The 23,007-nt window shown below is 50.9% G+C and overlaps 2 protein-coding genes across 2 annotated transcripts; one reads left to right on the forward strand and one right to left on the reverse strand.

The window, feature by feature from the left end:
* The first annotated feature begins 4,512 nt into the window (after window positions 1–4,512).
* Window positions 4,513–18,271, forward strand: Wrap73 (WD repeat containing, antisense to TP73). Its single transcript, XM_059255492.1, has 12 exons — window positions 4,513–4,702; window positions 8,088–8,240; window positions 9,083–9,199; window positions 11,268–11,340; window positions 13,521–13,624; window positions 14,180–14,266; window positions 14,392–14,526; window positions 14,625–14,702; window positions 16,011–16,110; window positions 17,004–17,129; window positions 17,538–17,729; window positions 17,968–18,271. The coding sequence occupies exons 1-12, from the start codon at window positions 4,634–4,636 to the stop codon at window positions 18,111–18,113; spliced, it is 1,380 nt and encodes a 459-aa protein (XP_059111475.1). The 5' UTR covers window positions 4,513–4,633; the 3' UTR covers window positions 18,114–18,271.
* Window positions 18,272–18,848: 577 nt separating this feature from the next.
* On the reverse strand, window positions 18,849–22,306 carry Tprg1l (tumor protein p63 regulated 1 like). Its single transcript, XM_059255493.1, has 4 exons — window positions 21,956–22,306; window positions 21,689–21,865; window positions 20,766–20,919; window positions 18,849–20,030 (listed from the first exon to the last, which is right to left on the reverse strand). The coding sequence occupies exons 1-4, from the start codon at window positions 22,228–22,230 to the stop codon at window positions 19,836–19,838; spliced, it is 801 nt and encodes a 266-aa protein (XP_059111476.1). The 5' UTR covers window positions 22,231–22,306; the 3' UTR covers window positions 18,849–19,835.
* Between the last annotated feature and the right edge of the window lie 701 nt (window positions 22,307–23,007).

Consider the following 23,007-nt stretch of genomic DNA (forward strand, 5'->3'; position numbering starts at 1 on the left):
ACAGTCTGGAAATGAGATGTACATGCAGCTGTATTAAATGCAATGACAAAAACGGTTTTCCTTCGGAGTTCTAGATAGTCTCAGGTTAGTACATCCCTGGATACAAGCTGGGCAGGCGTCCTTGAAGCTCCCTGGGCCCTCAGTCTCCCCTCTTCATCTCCACTTTAGCTGTGCTCCTTTGAATGTGTCAGCACTGGAAGCCCATTCCAGAACCTGGGTTGGGCATGCTCTATTAATAAACTTGAATCAGAAGCATCTTTACCACAGGACCTACTCCTGACAGACACCAACAGCCTGCACCCAGGTCAGAGGCAGATTCCTGCCTTGCTACCACCATCTCTCCAAAACCTGGGAACTGGCCCTCTCCCTGGGCTAGAGCCAAAATCTAGGACTAAAAGCCACCATATTTGGGGGCCACTTGGTGGATATCAGCACTCTTCCAAACACTTTGGATACAGCATCTTGGCTCCTTTTCTCCGAACCCTTTGAGAAAGGCACTGTTATGACTGTTTTGCAGGTGGGTAAACTGAGGTTTGCCCAAGGTCCAAGGACATGGAGAGGTATTTTAATTCAGTGTCTGACTTCTGTTTTCAAATGGGGTACCCATCGGAATGAGTGAGCCATGCCTGTTCCACAGAGCCTTCACTGGAAGAACCATATTGCTCAGCATCCCACAGGTACCTGTGCTTGACAGACAGTCTCCCATTTAGGCCCACCAGTAGCCCAAACCCGCCAGACTAGTGGGAATGCAGCATCTTACTTTTAAAATTGCATACATAGTCCATACAATCATGGATGACAAAATTTCAAATACTTCCCTTTTGTCCACAGAGTAATGTTTTAAATTTTTTATTGAATAACTCAAAGGATGGAGGTGGGGGGTCGACATTTGCAACACACCAAGATTTGTGACGCATTTTGTCTCCGTTTATTTTCTTCAAAGCTAATTATCAGCAAACAGGAACAAAGGCAGCAACATCAACCATCACCAAACGGGGCAGGGGTATCGAGGCTCACAAGCAAAGGCGCTTGCTACCTAGCCTCGACACTTTAGGTAAAATCTCCAAGACTGACCAGTGAGTGTACTGAGGCACGGACACACACAATTTAATTTTTAAATGAAGAAAAACAACAAGAACAACAGCAACCTTCCCCAAACGTTGCTGCAACCCAGGTCCCAAGTATCCACTTAATTAATCAACAGACCACAGCACACTTAGGGAACCAAGTGTTGCGGGGGTCAGAAGTCAGTACTAGTTTCCTGACTGCCCCCTCACCTCTCTATGTATGTGGACAGGCACCCACAGATGCTCTCATCTCCTAAGCATGAGAAGGTCATAACAGCTGCCCAGTTCAGAAGGCCTGATCTGGAACAGGAGAGAGCGCGGGCAGCCTGGATTCTCTACCTAGAACAGGTGAGGCACCACAGTAACCCTCCAGATAACCCACATCTTGGGGCCAGCTTAGCGTGGCTCTAGCTGGCTTTGCTGTCTCTTACTTAGTCTGCTAACAGAGCAGGAACTAGAAGGCCTTCAGGTTTTGCATTCCTTGCAGGATAGGATACCCCTGCACCTCCCAACTTTGACTCGCACCAGACCTAAGCCCTAGCATCCCCGGGATGGTGATCGTCTGCTACCTGCGGTGGACAGGGTGGGCAGGAGGCAGGCCCATGGGTTGCCGAGGCACCAACTGGATCTACTGGTAGCCCCACTCCGGCCCCTCCTGCCACTGACGCGAGGTCCCTGGGGCGGTTCCCAAGGCTAGCACCCCAGCTGCCGACTGCCGCTCACCCCAATCCCAGCTTCAGAGCCGCGAGAGGGATCCCTGGCTCTCGCACCGGTCCCAGCGCTGCCTACCTGCTGCTGGCCGGGCGTCAGCGTCGCGGAGGACTGGGCTGCACCGCTGCCTCCTCGCTGGGCTGCGGGGAGGGCTGCGGGACGGCGGGTTATATGGGCGCCAGGCGGGGAGGCGGCGGCAAGGGCTTAGCGCCTTTCGCAGCGGACCGGCGGGAAGGCAGCGCGGGCACTCAGCCGTGGAGGGAGGAGGGCCGGCCACCTCGGCCCGGGGCTCCCACGCGCGCTCCGCCTCCCCAGCTGGCTCTGCCCGAGTCGGGGTCCGGGCCCCACTCCTCCCGCCTCCTTCCCGCCACCGCTTGGCGCGCGTCGCCCAGTGGAACCCCAGCGGGGTCTCCCTGCAGGGCCGCACGCTAGTAGCCCGAGCCCTCCGCGGAGTGGGACCGGACTGCGACCTTTGGCGGGGCTCGGGGCGCCAGGAAGGGTGCGCAGGCGCCGAGGGGTTGGCCACAGGTGTAGACTGGGCACTCGATGCCCTGGACTCTTTCCGACTCTCTCCGCCGCCTTCTCCCCAGCCGCCCATCTCCCTCAATCCCCCTCGCTGCCCCGACTGCCCTGCGCCTGCAACCCAGGGGGTCAGGAGCGTCCTCAGCAGGATAGCTGCGCCTCCTCAGGGGCTCGTCCTAGCCAGAGTAAACCTGGAGGAGGGACGGAAACGCAAGACTGAAGGCCGGGGAGGAGAACCGTTGTCTACCGACCAGCACCAGCGGGTCTCCTCCTCTGAGAACAGTTCGATGCCCTCTCGATTTGCCTGATGGAGACCACAGCGCGCCTCGAAAGAGTATTCAGTTGTAGTCCCTCTGGATTTGACTCTTCAAACTTCAGCTGGAGGTTGTGCCTCCTAGACCTATGCATCACCGGGGCCACAGGCCGCACCCTCCTCCCTCCTGGGTACGTCCGGGTTTCCTAGCCCTGGGCATCAGTCTTTTCTTGGTCGAAAGTGCACGTGCGATGCCCAACGGATGCCCACAAACTGCTCACACGGCGGCTTGGAGTTAGGCAGGGGCTCACTCTGGCTCGAGACGTCTACTGCACTACTGGCGATCTCCCCGCTGGGCAAGTGAGCCGTCTAGCGTTCCTTCACCTCAGCACTTGGGCCCTGGGAAAGACCTGACACACAGAACGAGTTTTGGAGTCGGCTTCAGGCACTAGATGTGCCCTGCTATAGTGCCTTGCTATAGTGGCTCCACAGGGTGGTCCTTGCCCAAGATGTTCCCACCCGCCCTCGAAGTCGCGTGTTGCCAGTGGCATCGCAAGAGGGATGGGCTGGTGCAGACCGGATTCCCCCTCTCACCATGAACCAGGCCGATTGCTAGGTGCAGGGTAGGGACAAAGACGAATGCCAAGCAAGAGTTTGGGACTGGTTAGGAAGAGAAAAGGCCAGCACTCCGCGCACTCTTCTGACAGTGCAAGTACCTTCATTCATTCATTCTCGGAAGTTAGATGTATCTATCGGTGAGGAAGAGGTTCGGAGCTATGAGCTGGACCAAACAATACCAGGTTCTGTTCGGCTTTCAGAATTCGGGACCTAGCGCCGATGGCAGCGGCTGCTCCATAAAGTGATCCTCAGAGGCGCTGGGTGCAAAAGGGACAACCAACCTCCTGAATGAGCGGGGAGGGGAGCCCTCTGGGGCAGATGACTTGGGATGTTTAGTGAGTGAGGAACAGGGCACTTCGGGGAGCGAGGGGGGTCTGAAGCTCAATTGGTGCTCTATCCCACAGATGCCTAGTGAGGCTGCCAACCCCGGTGAATCAAGAGCTTCTAAGTTCACTCTCTAACCCAGTACCTCCATGAAGGCGAGCTGACCCACATGCCTATGATTTTGTTTCGCCCTAGAACTGTGAAGCACCTGAGCATCACGGGGTCACGCTGCAGGTGGTCGCTCTCAATAAAATCTCAAAGCAAACCTATATTTATACTTGTACATTACATAAAAAATAAATTGTAATAGATACAGTGTTTTGCTTTGTTTTGTTTGAGAAAGGGTCTCACGTAGCCCAAGATGGCCTCAAACTTTATAGTTAACGGAGGATGACCTTGAAATGCTGCTTGCTGCTGCCTCTACCTTCAGGTCTGGGATTAAAGGTGTGCAGCCTCGTGCCTGGTTTATGCGGTGCAGGGTTTCATAAATGCTAAGCAAGAGCTCTGCCATCTGACCCGCACCCCTACCCCTTGTAACAGAAACTTTGTTACATTATTTTTTGTTGTTGTTTTGTTTTTCAAAGACAAAGTTTCTCTGTGTAGTTTTGGAGCCTGTCCTGGAACTCGTTCTGTAGACTAGGCTGGCTTCGAACTCACAGAGATCCACCTGCCTCTGCCTCCCGAGTGCTGGGATTAAAGGCACCCACCACCACCACCACCGCCGGGCTTGTTACATTCTAAATAGATGTATCTGCATATGACCGTATACTTAAATACGTATTTACATCTAAATAAATTTATGTTTACAAATACAAAGGTCTAGTTAAATCTGAATTTCAGATAACGGTTTTTTTTAGTTTAAGTATGTACCATGTAACATCTGGTAACATATTTATATTGTGACTTATCTGAAGTCAGAATTTAGCCACGCGATCCGCGGCTTACACGGAGATCCTCTATGGAGCAAAGGCGCTCGGCGCCTTTAAGGCGTGACTCGGACTTCCCGCCCCACAATGCCGCGCGGCCGCTCGAGGCTCCCATTGGCTGCAATTCACTTCCGCCTCCGCACTTCCGGCCGCGGCCCGCGGCGGTTGCGGGCCGTACATCAGAGCGGTGCTGGCCCCGGCTGGCCGCGGTCATGAACTTTTCGGAGTCATTCAAGCTCTCGGGCCTGCTTTGCAGGTTCTCCCCGGACGGCAAGTACCTGGTGAGCCGCGGTGCGCCGGGCAGAACCTATGCGTGGGCGCGCGACCTGTGCAGGGGGCCAGAGCGGGTCGAAGGGGGGCGGGAAGGGGGCCCGAGCGGGACGAGGGGGGCAGCCAGGGGGACTCGAGCCAGACGTAAGGGGGACCAGGCGGAGGAGTTTTGGGGGAAGACCTAGGTAGATGATAGGGGTAGGGGAGAGGGACCCAGGCCGGGCTAGCGGGATCCTGGCAGGTGGCCAGGGTAGGGAAAGGGGATGTGGAGCGGGTGGCCTGGGCAGGGCAGGGATGGAGTTGGGGATAGTTTGATATTCTGACAGGTGGTCAGGGTAGGGGAGGAGGACCTGGAGCAGGTGGCCCGGGCTGGGCAGATGCCAGCCTCCCTACTCCAGTTTCCCTTTATCAGAGTTAGGTCAGGTGATGATGCTTTCACACATTTGAGGGCACAGGGGATGCCAGCTCATTGTTATTTTGTCACAAACAGCATAGTATATGTTTTCTCGCTTGTAAGCTTGTTAAAAGGTGCCCTCCTTTGTGGTCCTCACTGCCTCTCCTCCATCACATGCAGATTATTTAAATAACTAGCTTTCAGTCCCAACGTTGGATGTTAGCTGTCCATTCTATGGGTGACAGAATAGTGTTCAAAATACACCAGTATGACCATTGTGCACTCTCTGAGGCAGACATTTGACATTAGGAAGCCATCAGGAAAAAGAAAAAACAAAACAACCTCATGTCTTATGGTTTGGGGCCAGTGGGTTAGCTGGGCCAGTAAAGGTACCAGTCAATAAACTTGATGACCCGAGTCCCATCTCCAGGACCCATATAATGGAAGGGGAGAACTGACTCCTGCAAGTTGTCCTCTGACCCCCACATAAGCCATAGCTAGTGTATGACCCTTCGCACATACAAGTGTAATCATAATTTTAATGAGCTTCCTTTTATCCATCTATCATCTTTTAACTGACATACCTTTTTTAAAATTATTAGTTTTCAAGAGAAGGTTTCTCTGTGCAGCCCTGGCTCCCCTGAAACTCACTCTGTAGACCACATTGGCCTCAAACTACCCTCTTCTGCCTCCTGAGTGCTGGGATTAACACTCAGCTGTCTTGGTTCTTAATCCACACTCCTGCTCTATTTATCCAGGTCTTTGAGACATTGTTTACCCACCTATGTATCATTCTAAGAAAGTAAGAAATGTCAGGAGAGAGATAGTGTCAGCAGGTAATTGACAGTTTGTGTAGCATGAATCCTAATTGGTCTTAATAAAAACCCGGAGCCAGATATTGGGGTAAATGCTGAAAGATCAGAGGGACAAAAGAACAAACCACCGGGCGGTGGTGGCGCATGCCTTTAATCCCAGCACTCGGGAGGCAGAGGCAGGCAGATCTCTGTGAGTTTGAGGCCAGCCTGGTCTACAGAGCAAGATCCAGGAAAGGTGCAAAGCTACACAGAGAAACCTTGTCTTGAAAAACCGAGAGAGAGAGAGAGAGAGAGAGAGAGAGAGAGAGAGAGAGAGAGAGAGAGCGCAAACCACAGCCACTTCTCACCTCACCAGCTCCTCAGCTGCCAAGGACTGAGCTCCTGTCTCTTCCCACCTTATATTCCTTTTCTCTGCCCAGCCATATCATTCCCCATCTCAACCTCCCTAGGGCGTGTGTGCCTCCCAAGTACTAGGAGCATGTAAAGGCATGAGATCCCAAGTGCTGGGATTAAAGGCGTGTGTGCCTCCCAAGTACTAGGAGCATGTAAAGGCATGAGATCCCAAGTGCTGGGATTAAAGGTGTGTGCCACCACTGCCTGACCTCTATGGCTAACTAGTGGCTGGCTTTGCCCTCTGTTCTTAAGGCAAACTTTATTTGTTAGATCATGCACAAAATATCACCACAGACTTGAGTTCTGGAACCCATGTAAATGTGGAAAGAGAGAATTCTCATTCTCTCTGTCTCTCTGTCTCTGTCTGTCTGTCTGTCTGTCTGTCTCTCTCTCTTACACACATACACACACACACGCACACACACACACACGCCCTACCTTGATATATTTTACCTTTTACTGCCATGCAAGTGTGACAACTTGAGTTCTAGAACCCATGTAAAGGGGGGAAGGAGAGAATTAGCACACACATACTCCTACCTCGATATTTTACCTTTTTCCAAGTGTCTCTACAGATTAGGGTTGTTTTGCTCTTCCGAAAGTTCTAGTGAACAGCAAAGAGGTTTCACTTGGTTATCTGATGTTTGGGATTGCTCATTCATCAAAATATTGTGGAACTCTTGATGATTGTTTCTTGGGAGTCTTGCCATACTGTGCAGAGCAGGCTCATGTTTCCAGTTTCATTGTCTTCAGTGGTTCATAAGGAATACATTGTTAACTGGTAACTTTGTAATTCTCAACTTACAAAGCTATAATGTGAAGACATGAGTCCTGTGATAGACCCTTGTTCTAATCTGCACTTGGTCCTCATGCTCCCTTTTCCACAGAAGACTAATTAGACTTCCTTTTTTTGTTGTTGTTGTTTAATCTGTGTGTATACCACATGCATGTGTGTCTGTGTGTGTTAGTGTGCAACTGTACATGGGTGCCACAACACACAGAAGGCAGAGGACAACCTGGAATATTGTTGCTTGACTTTCACCTTGTTTGAGTCAAGGTCTCCTGTTCTCCGCTGCATACACCAGGCTAGCTGGCCCATGAGCTCCTGCCCCTCTGACCACAGGAATACTGGGATTATAAGCAAGTGCACCCAATTTTATGTGGCTTCTGGGGATCCAAACTTGCTTTTGAGGCAAATGCAAGTTCTTGGCTTTCAAACTATAGTAGAATATGCAAAGCTAGCCTCAGACTTAGAAAGTAGCTGAGCACCTCCCCAGTTTTGGGGTTACAGGTGAAAACCTTTTTTTTTTTTTTTTTCCTGGTGTGTGTGGCAGGGGTCAGGATAGGGTTTTCTGTTTTTCTGTGTAGCTCTGGCTGTCCTGGAACTCACTCTGCAGACCAGGGTGGCCTCAAACTAAGGGATTTGCCTGTCTCTGCCTCCCCAGTACTGGGATTACAGGCATGTACACCATACCTGGCTCCGTTTGGTAATCTAATTAAAAAAAAAATTTACTTGCACACATCTGGGGGTTACAGTTGATAATTTGACAGATGTACACTGTATGTAATGATGAAACTAGGGTGGTAAAATGTAAATCTTCATATGCACCAACTTTATCTTCTAACTAATTTTGGAATGAGCTCTGTAATCACTGGTCCGTGTGAAGCTAAATAGCTCTGAAACACGTCAGACAGGAGGGAAGGAGATGGCCACGGTGCAAGGCAGCACTGTTGTTCTGAGAGCTCCTTCCTGTGGAGCAGATACTATCAAGTGCTTTCTGTCTCATTGTTTAGGCTTCCTGTGCCCAGTACCGGTTAGTGGTCCGGGATGTGAAGACCCTTCAGATCCTTCAGTTGTATACATGCCTGGACCAGATCCAGCACATAGAGTGGTCGGCAGACTCCCTCTTCATTCTGTGTGCCATGTACAGACGGGGGCTTGTGCAGGTGTGTACTGTGTGTCAATGGAGCTTTATACAGATGGGTGCTACGTATCTGTGGGCCCTGTTCAGGTGTGTGCTGCTTATAGACGGGGTGTGTGTAGGCAGGCCCATGCCACATACAGGTAAGGCTCATGAAAGTGTGTCCCATGTGTGGATGGTGTGCATGGCATGTGTAGTTGGTCTGGTGCTGTTACTGTAGCATGTACAATTAGGAAACCTTACCAGGGGTGTAACTAGGAAGGAGTGGGGTTTTTTGTATCCTCCTTTCAGGTTTGAAAAAAAAAAAATGCAATGAAACTCTAAAGTTTCTTTCTTTAAATACATAATGCTCTCTAATAGTTTAATCACTTTTGATGTGGAAAAAAAAAAACCCACAAAACCCACTAAAATGTTGTTAATCTTTGAGCATGGTTTCTAGAGTGGGCGGCACTTGCCAATAGCAGTGGGACACCTTGGACAGGGTGTCTGAAGAAGAGCTAGAAGGAAGTGTTCATCATTCACAGAGCCTAACTAAATGAGGTTCCAGGGATAGAGACATGAGCAGACCATTTAAAGGTACAACAGAAGGAAGTCACCAAGAAGTGAGGCCTGGCCAGGCACATGCCTTTAATCCCAGCACTTGTGAGGCAGAGCCAGGTGGATCTGTGAGTTCGAGGCCAGCCTGGTCTATAGAGAGAGATCCAGGACAGGCACCAAAACTACACAGAGAAACCCTGTCTTGAAAAACAAAAACAACAACAGAAAAAAGAGGTGAGGCCTGAGCTAACAGGTCCTGTCCTCTCCCTCACAGAGGTTTGCTGGGTGGGGTGACTGGTTTGCAATCCTGTGTTTCTTTCATGAATCAAGGTCTGGTCCCTGGAGCAACCGGAATGGCACTGTAAAATCGACGAGGGCTCTGCAGGGCTGGTGGCTTCCTGCTGGAGTCCGGATGGCCGCCACATTCTGAATACAACTGAATTCCATGTAAGCTGGCCAAATGTGGCCCATCCTGTCCTGCCTGCCTAAAATAACCTGGGAATGTGAAAGTCTGGGTTCTGGAGTAATATGCAGGTCAGAGTTCATAAACAGTATAGTTTTTATATCCTATTTTTTTTACATGATGTCTTTTTTAAAAACATTTATTTATTTATGCATTTTATGTATATGAGTGCTTTGTCTTCATGCACACCAGAAGTAGGAATCTGATCCCATTACAGATGGTTGTGAGCCATCATGTAGTTGCTGGGAATTGAACCCAGGACATCTGGTAGAGCAGTCAAGTGCTCTTAACCACTAAGCTATCTCTCTAGACCCTTTAAATCCTATTTTAAAGAATAATAGAACATTAAAAGGGGTTGTCAAGATGGCTCAGTGGCTAAAGGCTCTTGCCACCCAGCCTGACCACCTGAGTTCCATCCTGTGAACACACACACTGGAAGGGGAACCCTAAAATAAATGTAAACAAATAAAAGTCTGTGTCTTCTGTTATAGGCTAGTAGAGGCAGGAGGCGGGGCCAACTTTGCACTTGTAATGCTAACATCTTAAAGGGACATGTGGCCTGGGCTTTTTAGAGTCTCCTTTGAGAGTTTTCTAGACAGCTTTAGTCAGCAGCCCTTCCTCATGCTTAGAATTCTACAGACTGAAGTCCAGCCTCCAGATCTCAGACCCTCAGTTAATGGCCCAAAGGAAAGTTACCCTCTCTAAAGTTTATGAAACATTTAAAAAATGTAACTTTATTCATTCAGTCACGTACACACTGACATGGAAAGGAACATTTGAACAGAGTAAAGTGTACAAATTGCCTTTGACTGACATTGTTATATTTGGGGACAGGGTCTCACTGTGTAGACCAGGCTGGCCTCAAACTCTCAGAGATCTGCCTGCCTTCACCTCTTGACAACTGGGATTAATTAAAGCTTTGTGCCACCATGTCCTACCTTATTCCTAGTTTTTAAGTTTTAGCTTTTAAAAAATCCCACAGACTTCACTTACCACCAGGTATGATTGGTGGCCAGAAGGTGACCCTGTAGGCATCTGTCTGTTAATAAGAGTGGACACATAACTGAGAGGCATACACATTCTGCTCGGAACTGTTAGATCATTGATTACTGTTCTCGGGGCAGGATCTCCATATGAGGGTGCCGCAAAATGAAGGGAGGCCCTGCTTCCCGTGAGACAAGAGGAGGGTTGAATTAGGCTAGTGTCTGAGCAGTGGAAGACACTCGCCTACACACTTCATAGAACACCGCCAGGCCTTGAGAGCCTGCTGGCTCCCGAGGGCACCTGCAGATGCATTGCACAATAGCCATGTTTTGGAGGGTTTTGGGGTCTGCAATGCCCATGGCACTGTGTTTACAGTAGTCCACAGATTATTGGAATATGCCTGGACATTGCCCCTCCTTACAGCTCAGCTGTCCTTCTGCTGCTGGGATCTGAGTTGTAGGGAGCCCTGGGGCTTTGGTCTTTCCCCTGTGTCTCTTCTAGTGACAGGATCCTGCTGGTTAGTGCAGATGGAGGTGTTCATCTTTCCGAGGCTTTGCATTGGGATCTGAAATGGCTAATGTCTAGGAGCACTAAAGTGACATTGCATCATGGGGTTTTTGTTAATGTTGGATGTGTGCTCCTGTGTGTGCGAGCTCACATGTTGTGGATCTCGAGTGTCTTCCTCAGTTATTCTCCACCTTATATTTTGAGGCAATGTCTCTCACTTGAACTCAGAGCTCTTCAGTTCTGCTAGTTTAGCTAGCCAGCTTGCCTGTCTCTAACTCACACATGCCTGGGATTTTAGACAGGCCACCATACCCACCTGGCATTTGGAAGAGTGCTAAGTTTCCAAACTCCACTCCTTACGAAGCAGAAAGGCTTTTCCCTGAGCATCCCCCAGCCTTCACTGTGGTGTCAGTTAGTGCTTTCACAGCTGCTTTATGCAGACATGCTAAATTAAACTACATGTGAGCAGTGTGAGTCCATCTTTATCTTTTTCAGCTTCAAAAGTCTTTCTAAAGATGGGAAGCATCCTAATCCCTTTCTCTCTCCCATTCTCCCTGGCAGCTGCGAATAACCGTCTGGTCCCTGTGCACAAAATCTGTATCTTACATCAAGTATCCCAAAGCCTGTCAGCAGGGTGAGTCTGCCAGCGCCCCTCACACACAGTCTCTGTAACTGTTCTGGAGATGTCCTTCTGTCATGGAGAGACAGATAGACCTGGCTACAGCAGCATACCTCCTCCAGCCATCCTCCATAGTTGTTCCTTCCTCTGTGCCCTCAGATATCTCCTGGATCTCCTCACTCTGTGCCTGTTCTTCCCTGTCTCTGTAAGCAAGAGCCCCTCCATGCCATTTCCTTGACAACAAGATGCTGTGGAAAGTAGCAGAGAGGAATGGCATGCTGGGAGGGAGACCCTTCACCTCGGTTTAAACAGGGCACTGGAGGGGCGTGCCTTCGGGACCTAGCTGTTAGCCTCTCTTCACTAACTTTTTATCTTCAGTTGCGTGTGTGTGTGTGTGTGTGTGTGTGTGTGTGTGTGTGTGTGTGTGTGGTGTGAATGCAAGTATTCACGGAATACAGAAGAGGACATCACATCCCCTAGAGGTGGAGTTACAGGTGGTTGTGAGCTGCTTGTTTTGGGTGCTGGGGTCCAGTTTTATGGAAAAGCAGTACAGATTTTTAACTCCTGAGCCATCCCCAGCTCATTTCACTAGCTCTTCTGTCAGGGCATCACATCCTGTCACATCTGAGCATCCCAGAACAGGGAAAGGAGATAGGAGCCCTCCCCTTTTGAGCCTTACCCCTGGGAGAAGGTAGAAGGCTGGGCAGAGTGTGCAGCTGGGGTGGGTGTGCAGCTCTCGAACCCAGAAAGTACGTACAGTAGAGGGAGCAAGACACAGTGGGCCTCTCACTGTTTTCTTTGTTGCCATAAGCAATTTGCAGATCACATTGGACTGAAATGCATTGTAGGTTCATTTTGATTTTTGTAGTCATAAGTGTCACTGTACCTGAACAACCGTCTGGCTCTGAGTGGTGGTTCTTTAGTCCTCTATTACTTGAAATGTTCTTGTCATTCATGAAGCAACAACCTTGGCCTAGGGCTTTTTACACTAATACAATACAGGAAAAATTAATGTTTTTAAGTTTGTTCTGAATATTCATCTTAATTTTAGTTATTTGAAATGGTAAGTTCAAAAGTGAGAATAAAAAATGCTGGGCTGAAGAGATGGCTCAGAAGTTAAGAGCACACACTGCTTTCCCAGAGGACGAATTCAATTCCCAGCACCCATGTCGGGTGGCTCACAACTGCCTGTCACTTCAGCTCCAGGGGAATAGGACTCTTCCGGCCTCTGCAGGTACTCCTGCACTCTGCGCGCATACACAGAAATACACACATACTTACACTAATTAAAAATTTTAAACAAAAAAAATCTAAAAACAAAAGAGAAATGCAGCTGGGCGGTGGTGGCGCATGCCTGTAATCTCAGCACTCGGGAGGCAGAGGCAGGTGGATCTCTGTGAGTTCGAGGGCAGCCTGGTCTACAGAGCAAGTTCCAGGACAGGCTCCAAAGCTACAGAGAAACCCTGTCTCAAAAAACCCCCCAAAAAAAGAGAGAGAGAGAGAGAAATGCAGTAGCAAACTACAGAACTTGCTCAGGGTGCAAAGTGCTTGTGCGAGCATGAGGACGTGAGTTCAGATCCCCAGAATCCACACAAGAGCCAGGCACAGTGGCACAGGTCTATAATCCCAGACTCCTACATCATGATGGGAGCTGGAGGCTGAGAATTCCAGAGCTTGCAGGCCAGTTACCCTGTGTCAAACAAGGTGGATGGGGAGTCCAGACACCTAAGATTGTCTTCTAACCCTCTACATATAGATGCCATGGCACAGGTGTGCCTGGATTCACACACAGCGTGCACACACACACACACACACACACACACACACACACACACACACTAGCAAGCTGGCTTTTGACCAAGTATCTCCTGTAGTTTCTTTGTGAAACGTATTAACCAGCTGGGCCCTGCATTTAGTCAGTGACATTTGTGCCACATGAAAATCAGGTGCTTGGGTTGATTCTGGCCCCTGCAGAGCAGTCTGTGTGTGTCACCACCTGACTTGTAGGAGGGGTGAGACCTCTGCTTGTCAGATTCCTGTGTGATGACATCCTGCTCGCCAGAGGAACTGTAGTGTTCCACACTTGTGAGGCTTCCCCCTCTCTTGATTGGCTCTTTCCCGTGTCCCTTTTAAAGACTCTGCTGTGCTCTGGTGTTTGTCCACGTTTGGTTCCAGGTCACCTTCTCTCTCTACAGGAGTAACTTTCACCAGGGATGGCCGCTACCTGGCCTTGGCGGAGAGGCGAGACTGCAGGGACTATGTGAGCATCTTCGTGTGCAGTGACTGGCAGCTCCTCAGGGTAGGGTAATCCTTTCCTGCTGGCGGGGAAGAGGTACGGCCAGTGTGCTGATGATCCCAGGGGCCTTGCAGTCCCCAGTATAGAGAGAATGATGAGATGTCCATGGCCAGAGGGCAGGGTACTGTGTTCCTTTAAACAGTGCACACTAAGTGTGATCCAGACCTCGTGGTGCATACTTGGTGCACATTAGAAGTTGGCATGACCTTTGAACCCTCTTGTTTGCATAAGGGAATGCCTCACTGGGAAGAATGCTCAGGAGCTGTGACATTGAGCACATTGCCCCTCTATACACTCACACTTCAGACCCAGGAACACAGTTCAGTGTCAGAGTATTAAAGGAGTATCTGAGGGGGCACACGGGGGGAGCAGGGTGCAGGCAGATGAGGGCATGTGGGCCTCGCCCAGAATGGTTGGTGTTCACCAGGACAGCATGCAGATACTTTTGTCTGTTGCTGCATATAAAATGATGCATGTGCCAGAAGCATTGGTTATAAAATAAATGTACTTATCTAAGGAAATGTTTCCAAATTGTCATGTTTTTCTCTCGTCTGGAAGCATTTTGACACTGACACCCAGGACCTCACAGGGATCGAGTGGGCCCCGAATGGCTGTGTGCTAGCAGCGTGGGACACTTGCTTGGAGGTATAGCACAATGGCCAGCAGCACATTCTTTTCCAAGAGCATTCACCAGCAGGCACCAGTGCAGCGAGCTGCTGGGCGCTGAAGCATGTGTTCAGTGCCTGACATGTCTAATGTCTCATCTGCAGTACAAGATCCTGCTGTACTCCTTGGATGGCCGCCTGCTCTCAGCATACTGTGCGTATGAGTGGTCCCTGGGCATCAAGTCTGTGTCTTGGAGTCCCAGCAGTCAGTTCCTGGCCATTGGGAGCTATGATGGAAAGGTGGGAAATGGCTCAGGGCACAGGCCAACTCCATGATCTGCAGGACACTGACAGCTCCGTGAGCTGTCTGCATGTCATTCTCACGGTTCCTTCCCCAGGTGCGCCTCCTTAATCATGTGACCTGGAAGATGATCACCGAGTTTGGGCATCCTGCAGCCATTAATAATCCCAAGACAGTAAGTCTGCATCTATCTTCACTTGAGCACAGTGGTTTCTCCGGTGCTGTGAGCTAGTCTTGACCTCTCGGTTGCTGTGATGTTGCCTTCCCTGTCCCTGCACCCTCACACACTCCTTTGTCAAGGGCATGTCTAGTCCAGGCTCCTCTGTCCTAACCAGATGCTGTGTTGAGGTCCCTGGTGTTTGCAGAGGGACTGGGGAATCCTGAGCATCTGCCATCCTGCCAGGCCCTGTGCTCTGGGCTTCAGTAGACAAGCAGGGAAGGGCCAGGGGAGTTGTTCTGTGCAGACCTTGTGTAGGAGCAGCCCGGGTCCAGGAACCAGAAGTGCAGAGATACCACAGTTGAAGGCATATTCTGTATCTCTGTACTGTTGAGTCCGCGCTGTCTTTTGTCAATGTCTGCAGCAAGGACAGACTTCCGATTTCCTTGTAGAGGTCAAGGTGCTAGACCTGAGGAGGACAAGGGCCAGGGCTGCAGGCCAGAACCCTGGAGAAGGAGGAGCTGGGTGGAGGCTAGCTTTAGTCAGGGTGCTCTTCCAGGAGTGATGGTTGAACTTGGCCGGAGCCCAGGTGAGGGATAGCAGGCTGCCAGGGTTTGCCTGTGGTTCATGTGTCTGTGATTTCTCTGCCTGGGACTGTGGTGTATGAGTCAACTGTGTGACAGAATGCCTGAGACAGGACCAATTTAAGGGAGGAGGGATTTATTTTGGCTCCTAATTTCCAAAGCTTCAGTCCATGGTTCCTTTGCCTTGTACTTTGGGCCTGTATCGAGGCAACACATTGTGGCAAGGAGCAAATGGCAGAGCAGAGCTAATCTTACAGTGTCCAGGAAGCAGAGGAAGAACAGGTGAGGTCTCAATGTGGGCTCCAAAGACACACCTCCAGTGACCCGCCTTCCCCCCTCAAACTGTTCAAAGTTACCGCCAGCTCCCAGTAGTGCCACAGGCTGGCAGCCACGCCCCAACTTGTGGCCTTTAAGACCCGCACTAGCAGCAAGTCAGGCCTGGCTGTCTGCTGCTCCCACAGCCTTGCTGCTCACTGGCCTCTGGCCTGGCACCCCCATGTCACTTCTGCATAGCTGTGACATTGCTCACCACAACACAAACATGTGATGAGGTCGGTGCCCATCTCTAAAGGACAGCCTGGCCAGTGGGACTGAGGTGGCAGCTAAACTGTCCTTCACTGCAAGGGGTCAAACTGTCACTGCTTCCCAGTAATAGTGGTTTCTGACACTTAAGTTAGACCACCTTCCCCTGAGTCCCTGGTTCTTGTCACTAACTGGTTAGTGGCCACATCCTATTTTTCAGGTTGTATATAAAGAAGCTGAGAAGATCCCACAGCTGGGCCACCTGTCCTTCCCACCACCCCGTGCAATGGCTGGTGCCCTCTCTGTCTCAGAGAGCAAATGTAAGCAGCAGAGGGCTGTCTTCCATGGGAGAAAGCTTGTTCTTTCTGTCTTAGATGAGAGTCCTCTGTCCATGTGAATCTCAGGGGCTGTTTGTTTGGGTGGGGGAGATCTTGAGATGTGGTCTCAATCCTCCTGCAGCATAGGGATCACAGGTGTTCTCCTGGGACGCTCTCCTTTCCTACACGGCCCTGTGTTCCACGTGCCCTCGTCCCATCTGTCACAACAGCTTGAGTTAATAGTCTTGGCCCTCCAAGGTGTCTTTTAGACACAGTTCTCTGAATGGAGCTCAGAGGGATTTGGGAGGCAGAAAGAACAGGAATGGACATGTACTTGGTGGCTTAGCCTTTTCTGGAATAGGACCCTGAGCTTCCACTTCCTGCTCTGCAGGGAAATGGGCAGGGACCTCAGACTGAAGATATGAGGGGACGGACATCAGCTGGGCAATGTGGGCTTAGATGGTTGAGGGCAACCAGGCTTGAGAGGTACTGCTCATGCTGGCTGGTGTTTATCTAACATCTGCTGGTTGATATTCTTCCTTTAATTCCCAGCTGGAAAAGAGTGGCCATCTGTGCAGAGATGCTGGAAATGATATACCTGCCAGATGTTCAAGTAGCTGGGACTAGCTCAGAGAGCAGACCTAAGCATGCTTATACCCTTCCACTGGGGCTCCAAAATGCATGGTCTGTTCCCCACTTGGGTCCCTCTAGGCAGTGAAACTGTTGTCCCCTAGGGAACTTGTGAACAGGCCTCTTACCACAGCCATCAGCTCTTTCAGCCCTCCACCCAGCAAATCTGTCCCACATTTCCTGGCATGTTTTCCCATCTGCCTGCCTCCTCACCCCTTCTCCACTGTAACCAGTGCCTCAGCACGTCTTCCCTGTTGGTGTTCCAGATGAGATCGCCTCCGGGCCAGTGTCCTTGCAGACTCTGAAGCCAGTAGCTGACAGAGCGAACCCTAGGATGGGTGTAGGGATGCTGGCTTTCAGCTCTGACAGCTACTTCCTGGCAACAAGAAACGGTCAGTGTCATACTCATAAGCAGGGTCAACTGCTCACTGCACACTTTGATGCCAAGAGTAGAAATGATTGGAGAAACAAAGCTCAGGAGGGTAGTTGTGTGCCGTTCTCCTGATTTTCTGCTGAAGTGGATATTCTGCACAGCAGCTCCTTGCTGGTCCGTCCACACCCTGGCTGACTGCCTACTCCTCCTGCAGGCCTTCTCACTGTGCAAGAACGGGTCCAGCATTGGCCTCTATGGGTCTGGCTTTGTTTGCAAATGTAAAAACCACAGGAAAAGAGGGGATTGTGGCCTTTGGAGGCCTTTTCTTTGTTATGGGTGCTAGTCCCTGAGAGAGAAACCCTTTGAGCCAGGGTTTGCTTGAAGGGGGCCAGCACTGACAAAGTGCCCCATCTCTGTTTCCTTGCAGACAATGTCCCTAATGCTGTCTGGATCTGGGACATTCAGAAGCTGAAGCTGTTTGTGGTACTAGAGCACATGTGTGCAGTGCGCTCATTTCAGTGGGACCCACAGCAGCCAAGGCTGGCCATCTGTACAGGAGGGAGCAAGGTGTACCTGTGGTCCCCAGCAGGCTGTGTGTCAGTGCAGGTACCTGGGGAAGGTGAGCATATCCCAGCAGACAGAGACACGGTGGCTCAGCACAGGCTGATCTACTTAAACCTCCTGCACCATGCCTTTCAGCAAACTTGCAGGACCTTGCCTAGTGTGTACACCTGACAGAGGACCCGCTACCCTAAGCTTTATAGGCTTTGGCCTCACCAGGCTCCTCACTCACCCACAGGCTGCCCTCCTTGGTCCTGGTTTCTACTCTAACCTTCTGACTACCTGTCTCTCTCTAGGTGACTTTCCAGTGCTTGGACTGTGCTGGCATTTAAGTGGGGATTCCTTGGCCCTCCTTAGTAAGGATCACTTCTGTCTCTGTTTTCTGGAGCCGACCAAGGAGGGGCTTGGCACAGCCTGTGGACTACAGGATGGCCATGCCTAGGACCTGAGTGGAAACTGAGGCAGCAGGCTCTGCTGGTCCCAACGTAAGCAACAGCTGCACAGACTCCACACATGGGATGGGATGCTCAGTTTTCTGTAGTGAAATGTTTCTGTAAATATGTATAAAGTTGTAATATAAAATAGGTATTTGCTAATTCACGGAACAAGGGTGATCATTTTCCTCAAGGCCTTAGGTCACAGGTTCAAGGTCTGTCTTGGGAGGATGAAGAATCCTGAAGTAACACCACTTAGCTCCCTTTTGACCCTTTGCTGTTTCCTGGGCCCTGTTTTCAGAGTGCTTTGGAACAAGGGTGACTGCTGTCCCACCTGTCCAGCCCCTCTGCAGCAGGAAGTACTCAGAAGTGCTGTGAGGTACAGCACCTGTGCTAGTCCCCATGTGGGATGGGAGTCCCACAGCAGGTGGGCAGGTCTCTGGCCCAACAAGGTAGTTCGGCAGGGAGTCCTGGGTTTCTGCCTGGTATAGTGGAAGGGCTCAGACCACCCAACATATGTCCGTATTTCTAACAAATGCCTTGAAAGCAGCCAGACCAGAATGTTGGGACTTGCAAACCAGGATTCTAACCTGAACTGTGTACTTAACCCATCTGAGTTTTTGTAAAGAGGACTATTAGGGAGGAACCACAGCCAGCCAGCAGGTTCCATCCCTTGGGCCTCAAGATAGTCTTTGGTTGGCATACCTGTTTTGTGGCAGTAACTTCAAAAAGGAGCGACTCCATTTGGTTTTCAATGTCTTTACTACAAGACCAAAGCACTGGGTAGACCAGGTGCATCTGAGGTCACCTTTCCTCTTGGACAGGCCATGACATCTGGTCACATCCATGCTGGCTAACTTAAAGCAGAGGTATTGAGTGACAGGCCAGCATCTACAGTGTAATGAATGACAAGAGCTAGAGCCGTGGGGCAGCTGTGTGTGGCTGGCGTGTTGAAGCTCAGCAAAGCTCAGTGGGACTGATGGCACCTGGAGTGTGTGGGGCTGCAGGCTGGTCTGTTTATTAATAAGCATGCACTTTTTAAACCAAACTACTCAGTCCCTTTTAAACAGAGACAGGATGATATAAACCTACCACCATGACATCCAGAAGGGGCTAGATTATGTCATGAGACTGACCTTTTCTGGGTCTAGGAAAATTGCTGTATTAACACAACCTGGATTAATTTTACGAAGCATGACTTTAGGTCAAACATAGTCACAGAAGGGCAGCTTCACTAGGAACTGCCAGGCAGGCTGTCTTCCTTGGTAACTAGTCTGCTGACTGCTATTGTACTTAGCTTTTAAAAAATGGGCTGAATTTCAAAATACAAAACTTGACGGGGGTATTAACAAATGTGCAGTAGCAGTGCAGGCACTGGAGTCACTGTGCTCCACCCTGTCGCCAACAGTCCACACAGCAGAAGTGGGCAGGGACATTCTGCTCAGCATGCTGGAGGGGCAGGGCAGGAAGAACAAGCCCAGTAGTGACAATGGAAAAAACATTTATGTGGAGTTACAGAAGGAACACAGTGGCATGGCGACAGCCAGTATTTCTGCCTTCATATATCATGTTGCCAAGGTGTCCAATATCCAACTAAATATATATAATTCACTTGACTATTCTAATCGGATACTTAAAGTGACAATGCCCATGTTCTCTCCAGCCACAGTGTGTAGCACGAGGTGGCACACTAGTCCCCACCACCTTGGTTTTCTTGGGGACACAGCTGTCTAGAAGCCTATCTTGCCCCTGGTCATGGAGTAACCCAGCTTGGCTTCGTTGTTAATGAAGGACATTAGCCCCACGTAGGTCTCGATGAGGAGTGGGCGCTCCAGCACCAGCACGCTATTGGCCTGCCCTGGCAGTGGACTTTCCTTCTGGGCTTTCTTGACGGCTTGGATTAGAAGAGCCTTGAAGCTTTCCAACTTTAAAGAGAGAATAAAATAGAGCCTTAACCTCAAGGCGGACAAAAGTGTTCCACCTCACAGGGAAACAAGTGTCATCAGGTAACTCATCCCTTGCAAACATCACGACAACCTGGCGTTAAGCCCTGCAACTCTAGATAGTACCACTCTGTCACTTAAGATGCAATCAAGAGACTCAGCAGCGTGAGACAGACAGACAAGATGCTGCCAGCACAACAGACAGTAAATCTGTTTTACACAGCGCACATGCTCTGAAGTGACACAGAGTACACTGAGCAGTGTGACCCTCTAACAGCACTGTCAACACACTGTACACACTGGTGTGCTGTGTGCTCAGTGACCAGTAGTGTCACAGACGGATGAATTCACGAGGACTATGATGTCACTAAGTGACAGGACTTCCTCAGCCCTACCATAACCTGTCTGGAATGTGTAAGCAATGCACTGTGTGCTGCATGCCTACCCTTTTGAAGAACCTCAGAGCTCCCTCAGCACCTCCCAAGTACCCACCTCTGCACGTGCAGAGCCTCACCAGGACTTTGGGGTTTTCTCACGCTAACTCAACCAATCCAGACTGAGCGTCCTGCAGCAGGATGGGGTCTCCTTCTGTTTTGCAGCCCCGCTAACTAGTTTTCCCATTATTAGGAGCTGCACTTGAAGTGCTCACACTGGACCGTATAGCCTAGGATACACCCACCCGTCACTGTTGGGTCCAAGGGCCCTGGATCTGCTTACATGGCATAGAGACGCGGTCTTCTCATCCATGCCAGCCATTGGGTGTTCTATGAAGGTGGCATAGGGCATGTTTGTGGACCAGGGGTTCCATCTATTGATGAAAGAAGGGCGGCTCTGCTTGTCCCACTGAATGCGAACCCCAAAGCCTTCTCGCCTGATGGAAGAGGGAACAAAGTCTTGCTTACCACAGGAGTACAACATTGCAGCCAGCATCGGGTGGCAGGGAAAGCCATGGTTTAGTGAAACATTGGTCTCCACTAGCTGCTTCAAGTACTTTCGAAGTATAAGAAGTTAATGTCTTGGTGATGCTAAGCCTCATCTTTACAGATTATGAAACAGACATACAGTTCAAACTAGCCAAATTATGGATGTGCTTGTTCCTTAATGTGTTATTGAATGACTGCAACCAATAGCTTCCTGGATTCCCTATTCAAACATTCATAGACTGTGGGCTCGGTTGTGGGCCTCTTACGCTTCAGAATAATTCTTTTATAGCAAGCTGACCAGTTCTTGAAAACTGGCTGTTAGTTTTCAGATGTATCCGATTTTTAGTACGTTCAGTCAATCTGCTTATCTTTTGGACAACCACCAGTAAGAGACTGAATACATACCCTTTGTTCCGATCCTGCTAGAAGTAAAATGTCCACTCTGGGGAGTGCTCGGTACTCAACATAGCTTTTAACAGTGGGCGAGGCTTCCACATAGCCTAACAGGTAAATGGTTTTTATAGCGCTGGCAGAGTAGCCGACTGTGCCAGCCTCCCTTTTAAGGAGGTAGTGGGCCGCCCTGAAGTCACCAGCTTCTATTTTAAGGCCCTTTTCACTGGTGCTTCAAGACCTTGAGGCCTTTAGCTCACAAGAGTGGAACAAAACCACTTACTGAGTTCTCAGGGGCCCTGACGTGTAGTGCGCTGGTGCACCTACTTGTTGAGCGACTTGGGAGGAAACTGGAATTCTCCACAGGATATGGTGTCCACCGCGCTGAGCGCCACCCTGACCACCTGCTGGCACTGAAGGCTGATGAAGTCATATTTGCAGATGAGCAGTGACTGGTCGGTGACCAGCACCAGCCGCTCCTTCTCGTTGTTCCAGTGGTCTACCCTGGAGGGAAGAGAGACTGCCTGTCACCAAGGCCCCCGCCCACTACACGCCCGGCGGCCGAGGCTCCCACGCGCGCTCGCGCAGGCTTACTCGGTCAGCAGCCACACCCCCTGGATCTCGCCGTCCTCCACCGGTCGTACGACGGCACGGATCTCCTCCACCGCCTGCTCGATGGTGCCGGGCCGGAACACGAAGTACTCCTTGACACGGGCGCGGCGTGTAGGGTCGTGGACGCTCAGCGGCCACAGTGTCTGCCGCAGCGGCGTTCCCGCTCCCGGCCGGCCCGCGCCTGCATCGTCGCCGGCTGCCAGCAGCGCCGTAGGGCTTGTGCCCGCCGAGTCCACGGTGTCCCGCAGCTGCAGCATTGCGCCGCCACCCGCCGGCCCCACCGACGCGGCCGCCGCCCCGGCGTCAGCCCGACCGCGCCCCGCCTTCGCCCGCGATTGGCTGCACCGTGCAGACCCCGCCTTCCAGGCCCGCCTCCGGCTCTGTCGACCGCGCCTCGCGAATGGCTTTTCCCCAGCCGTCTTCTGCGATTGGCCCCAGCGCGCTGCCGTTCATAATCACTGACGCCCCGGCCGGAAGCAACCGCCACTCGCGGAGCCACTTCCTGTTTACTCGACGGGAAAGGTGCAGGTAGATGGGGAGGTTCCTGGCTGAGGACGAAGGAAAGGGAAGCCACTGAGTCGCGCGAAAGGCGGGGCTCGCGCGAGGGGCGTCGCCCCTACAATGTGTCCGCGCATTGGCTCTATGCCTTTCACCTTCTCCAAGGTTACGTTATGCTTCGAAGTGTGGCACTCCGCAGAGGTGTAAGGCGCCCTGAGGAGGTGTGCGTGTCTGGAGGGTGTGGAAGTGTGGTCATGGGGCTGTTGGCATCTGGGGATTATGGGTGCTTCGGTGTGGGCACCTCAGATGTAGGCATCTCAGCGTGTGTTGCATGCCTTGTGTGTGGGCACCTTGGGGATGTTGATACCTAAGGTGTTGACATGGACATCCAGGGGCACACATTGGGTGTGTGGCTTTCTAGAGTATGTGCACACTGTGGTGGTTGGATACCTCAGGGCTACGTCTAGGGTGTGTGCAGATCAGATGGACGTCAGGCATTTGTTCGTATTGGGCATGATGCACACAAGTAAGCTACC

This window comes from Peromyscus eremicus, chromosome 2, assembly GCF_949786415.1.
Source record: "Peromyscus eremicus chromosome 2, PerEre_H2_v1, whole genome shotgun sequence".
Lineage (NCBI taxonomy): Eukaryota > Metazoa > Chordata > Mammalia > Rodentia > Cricetidae > Peromyscus > Peromyscus eremicus.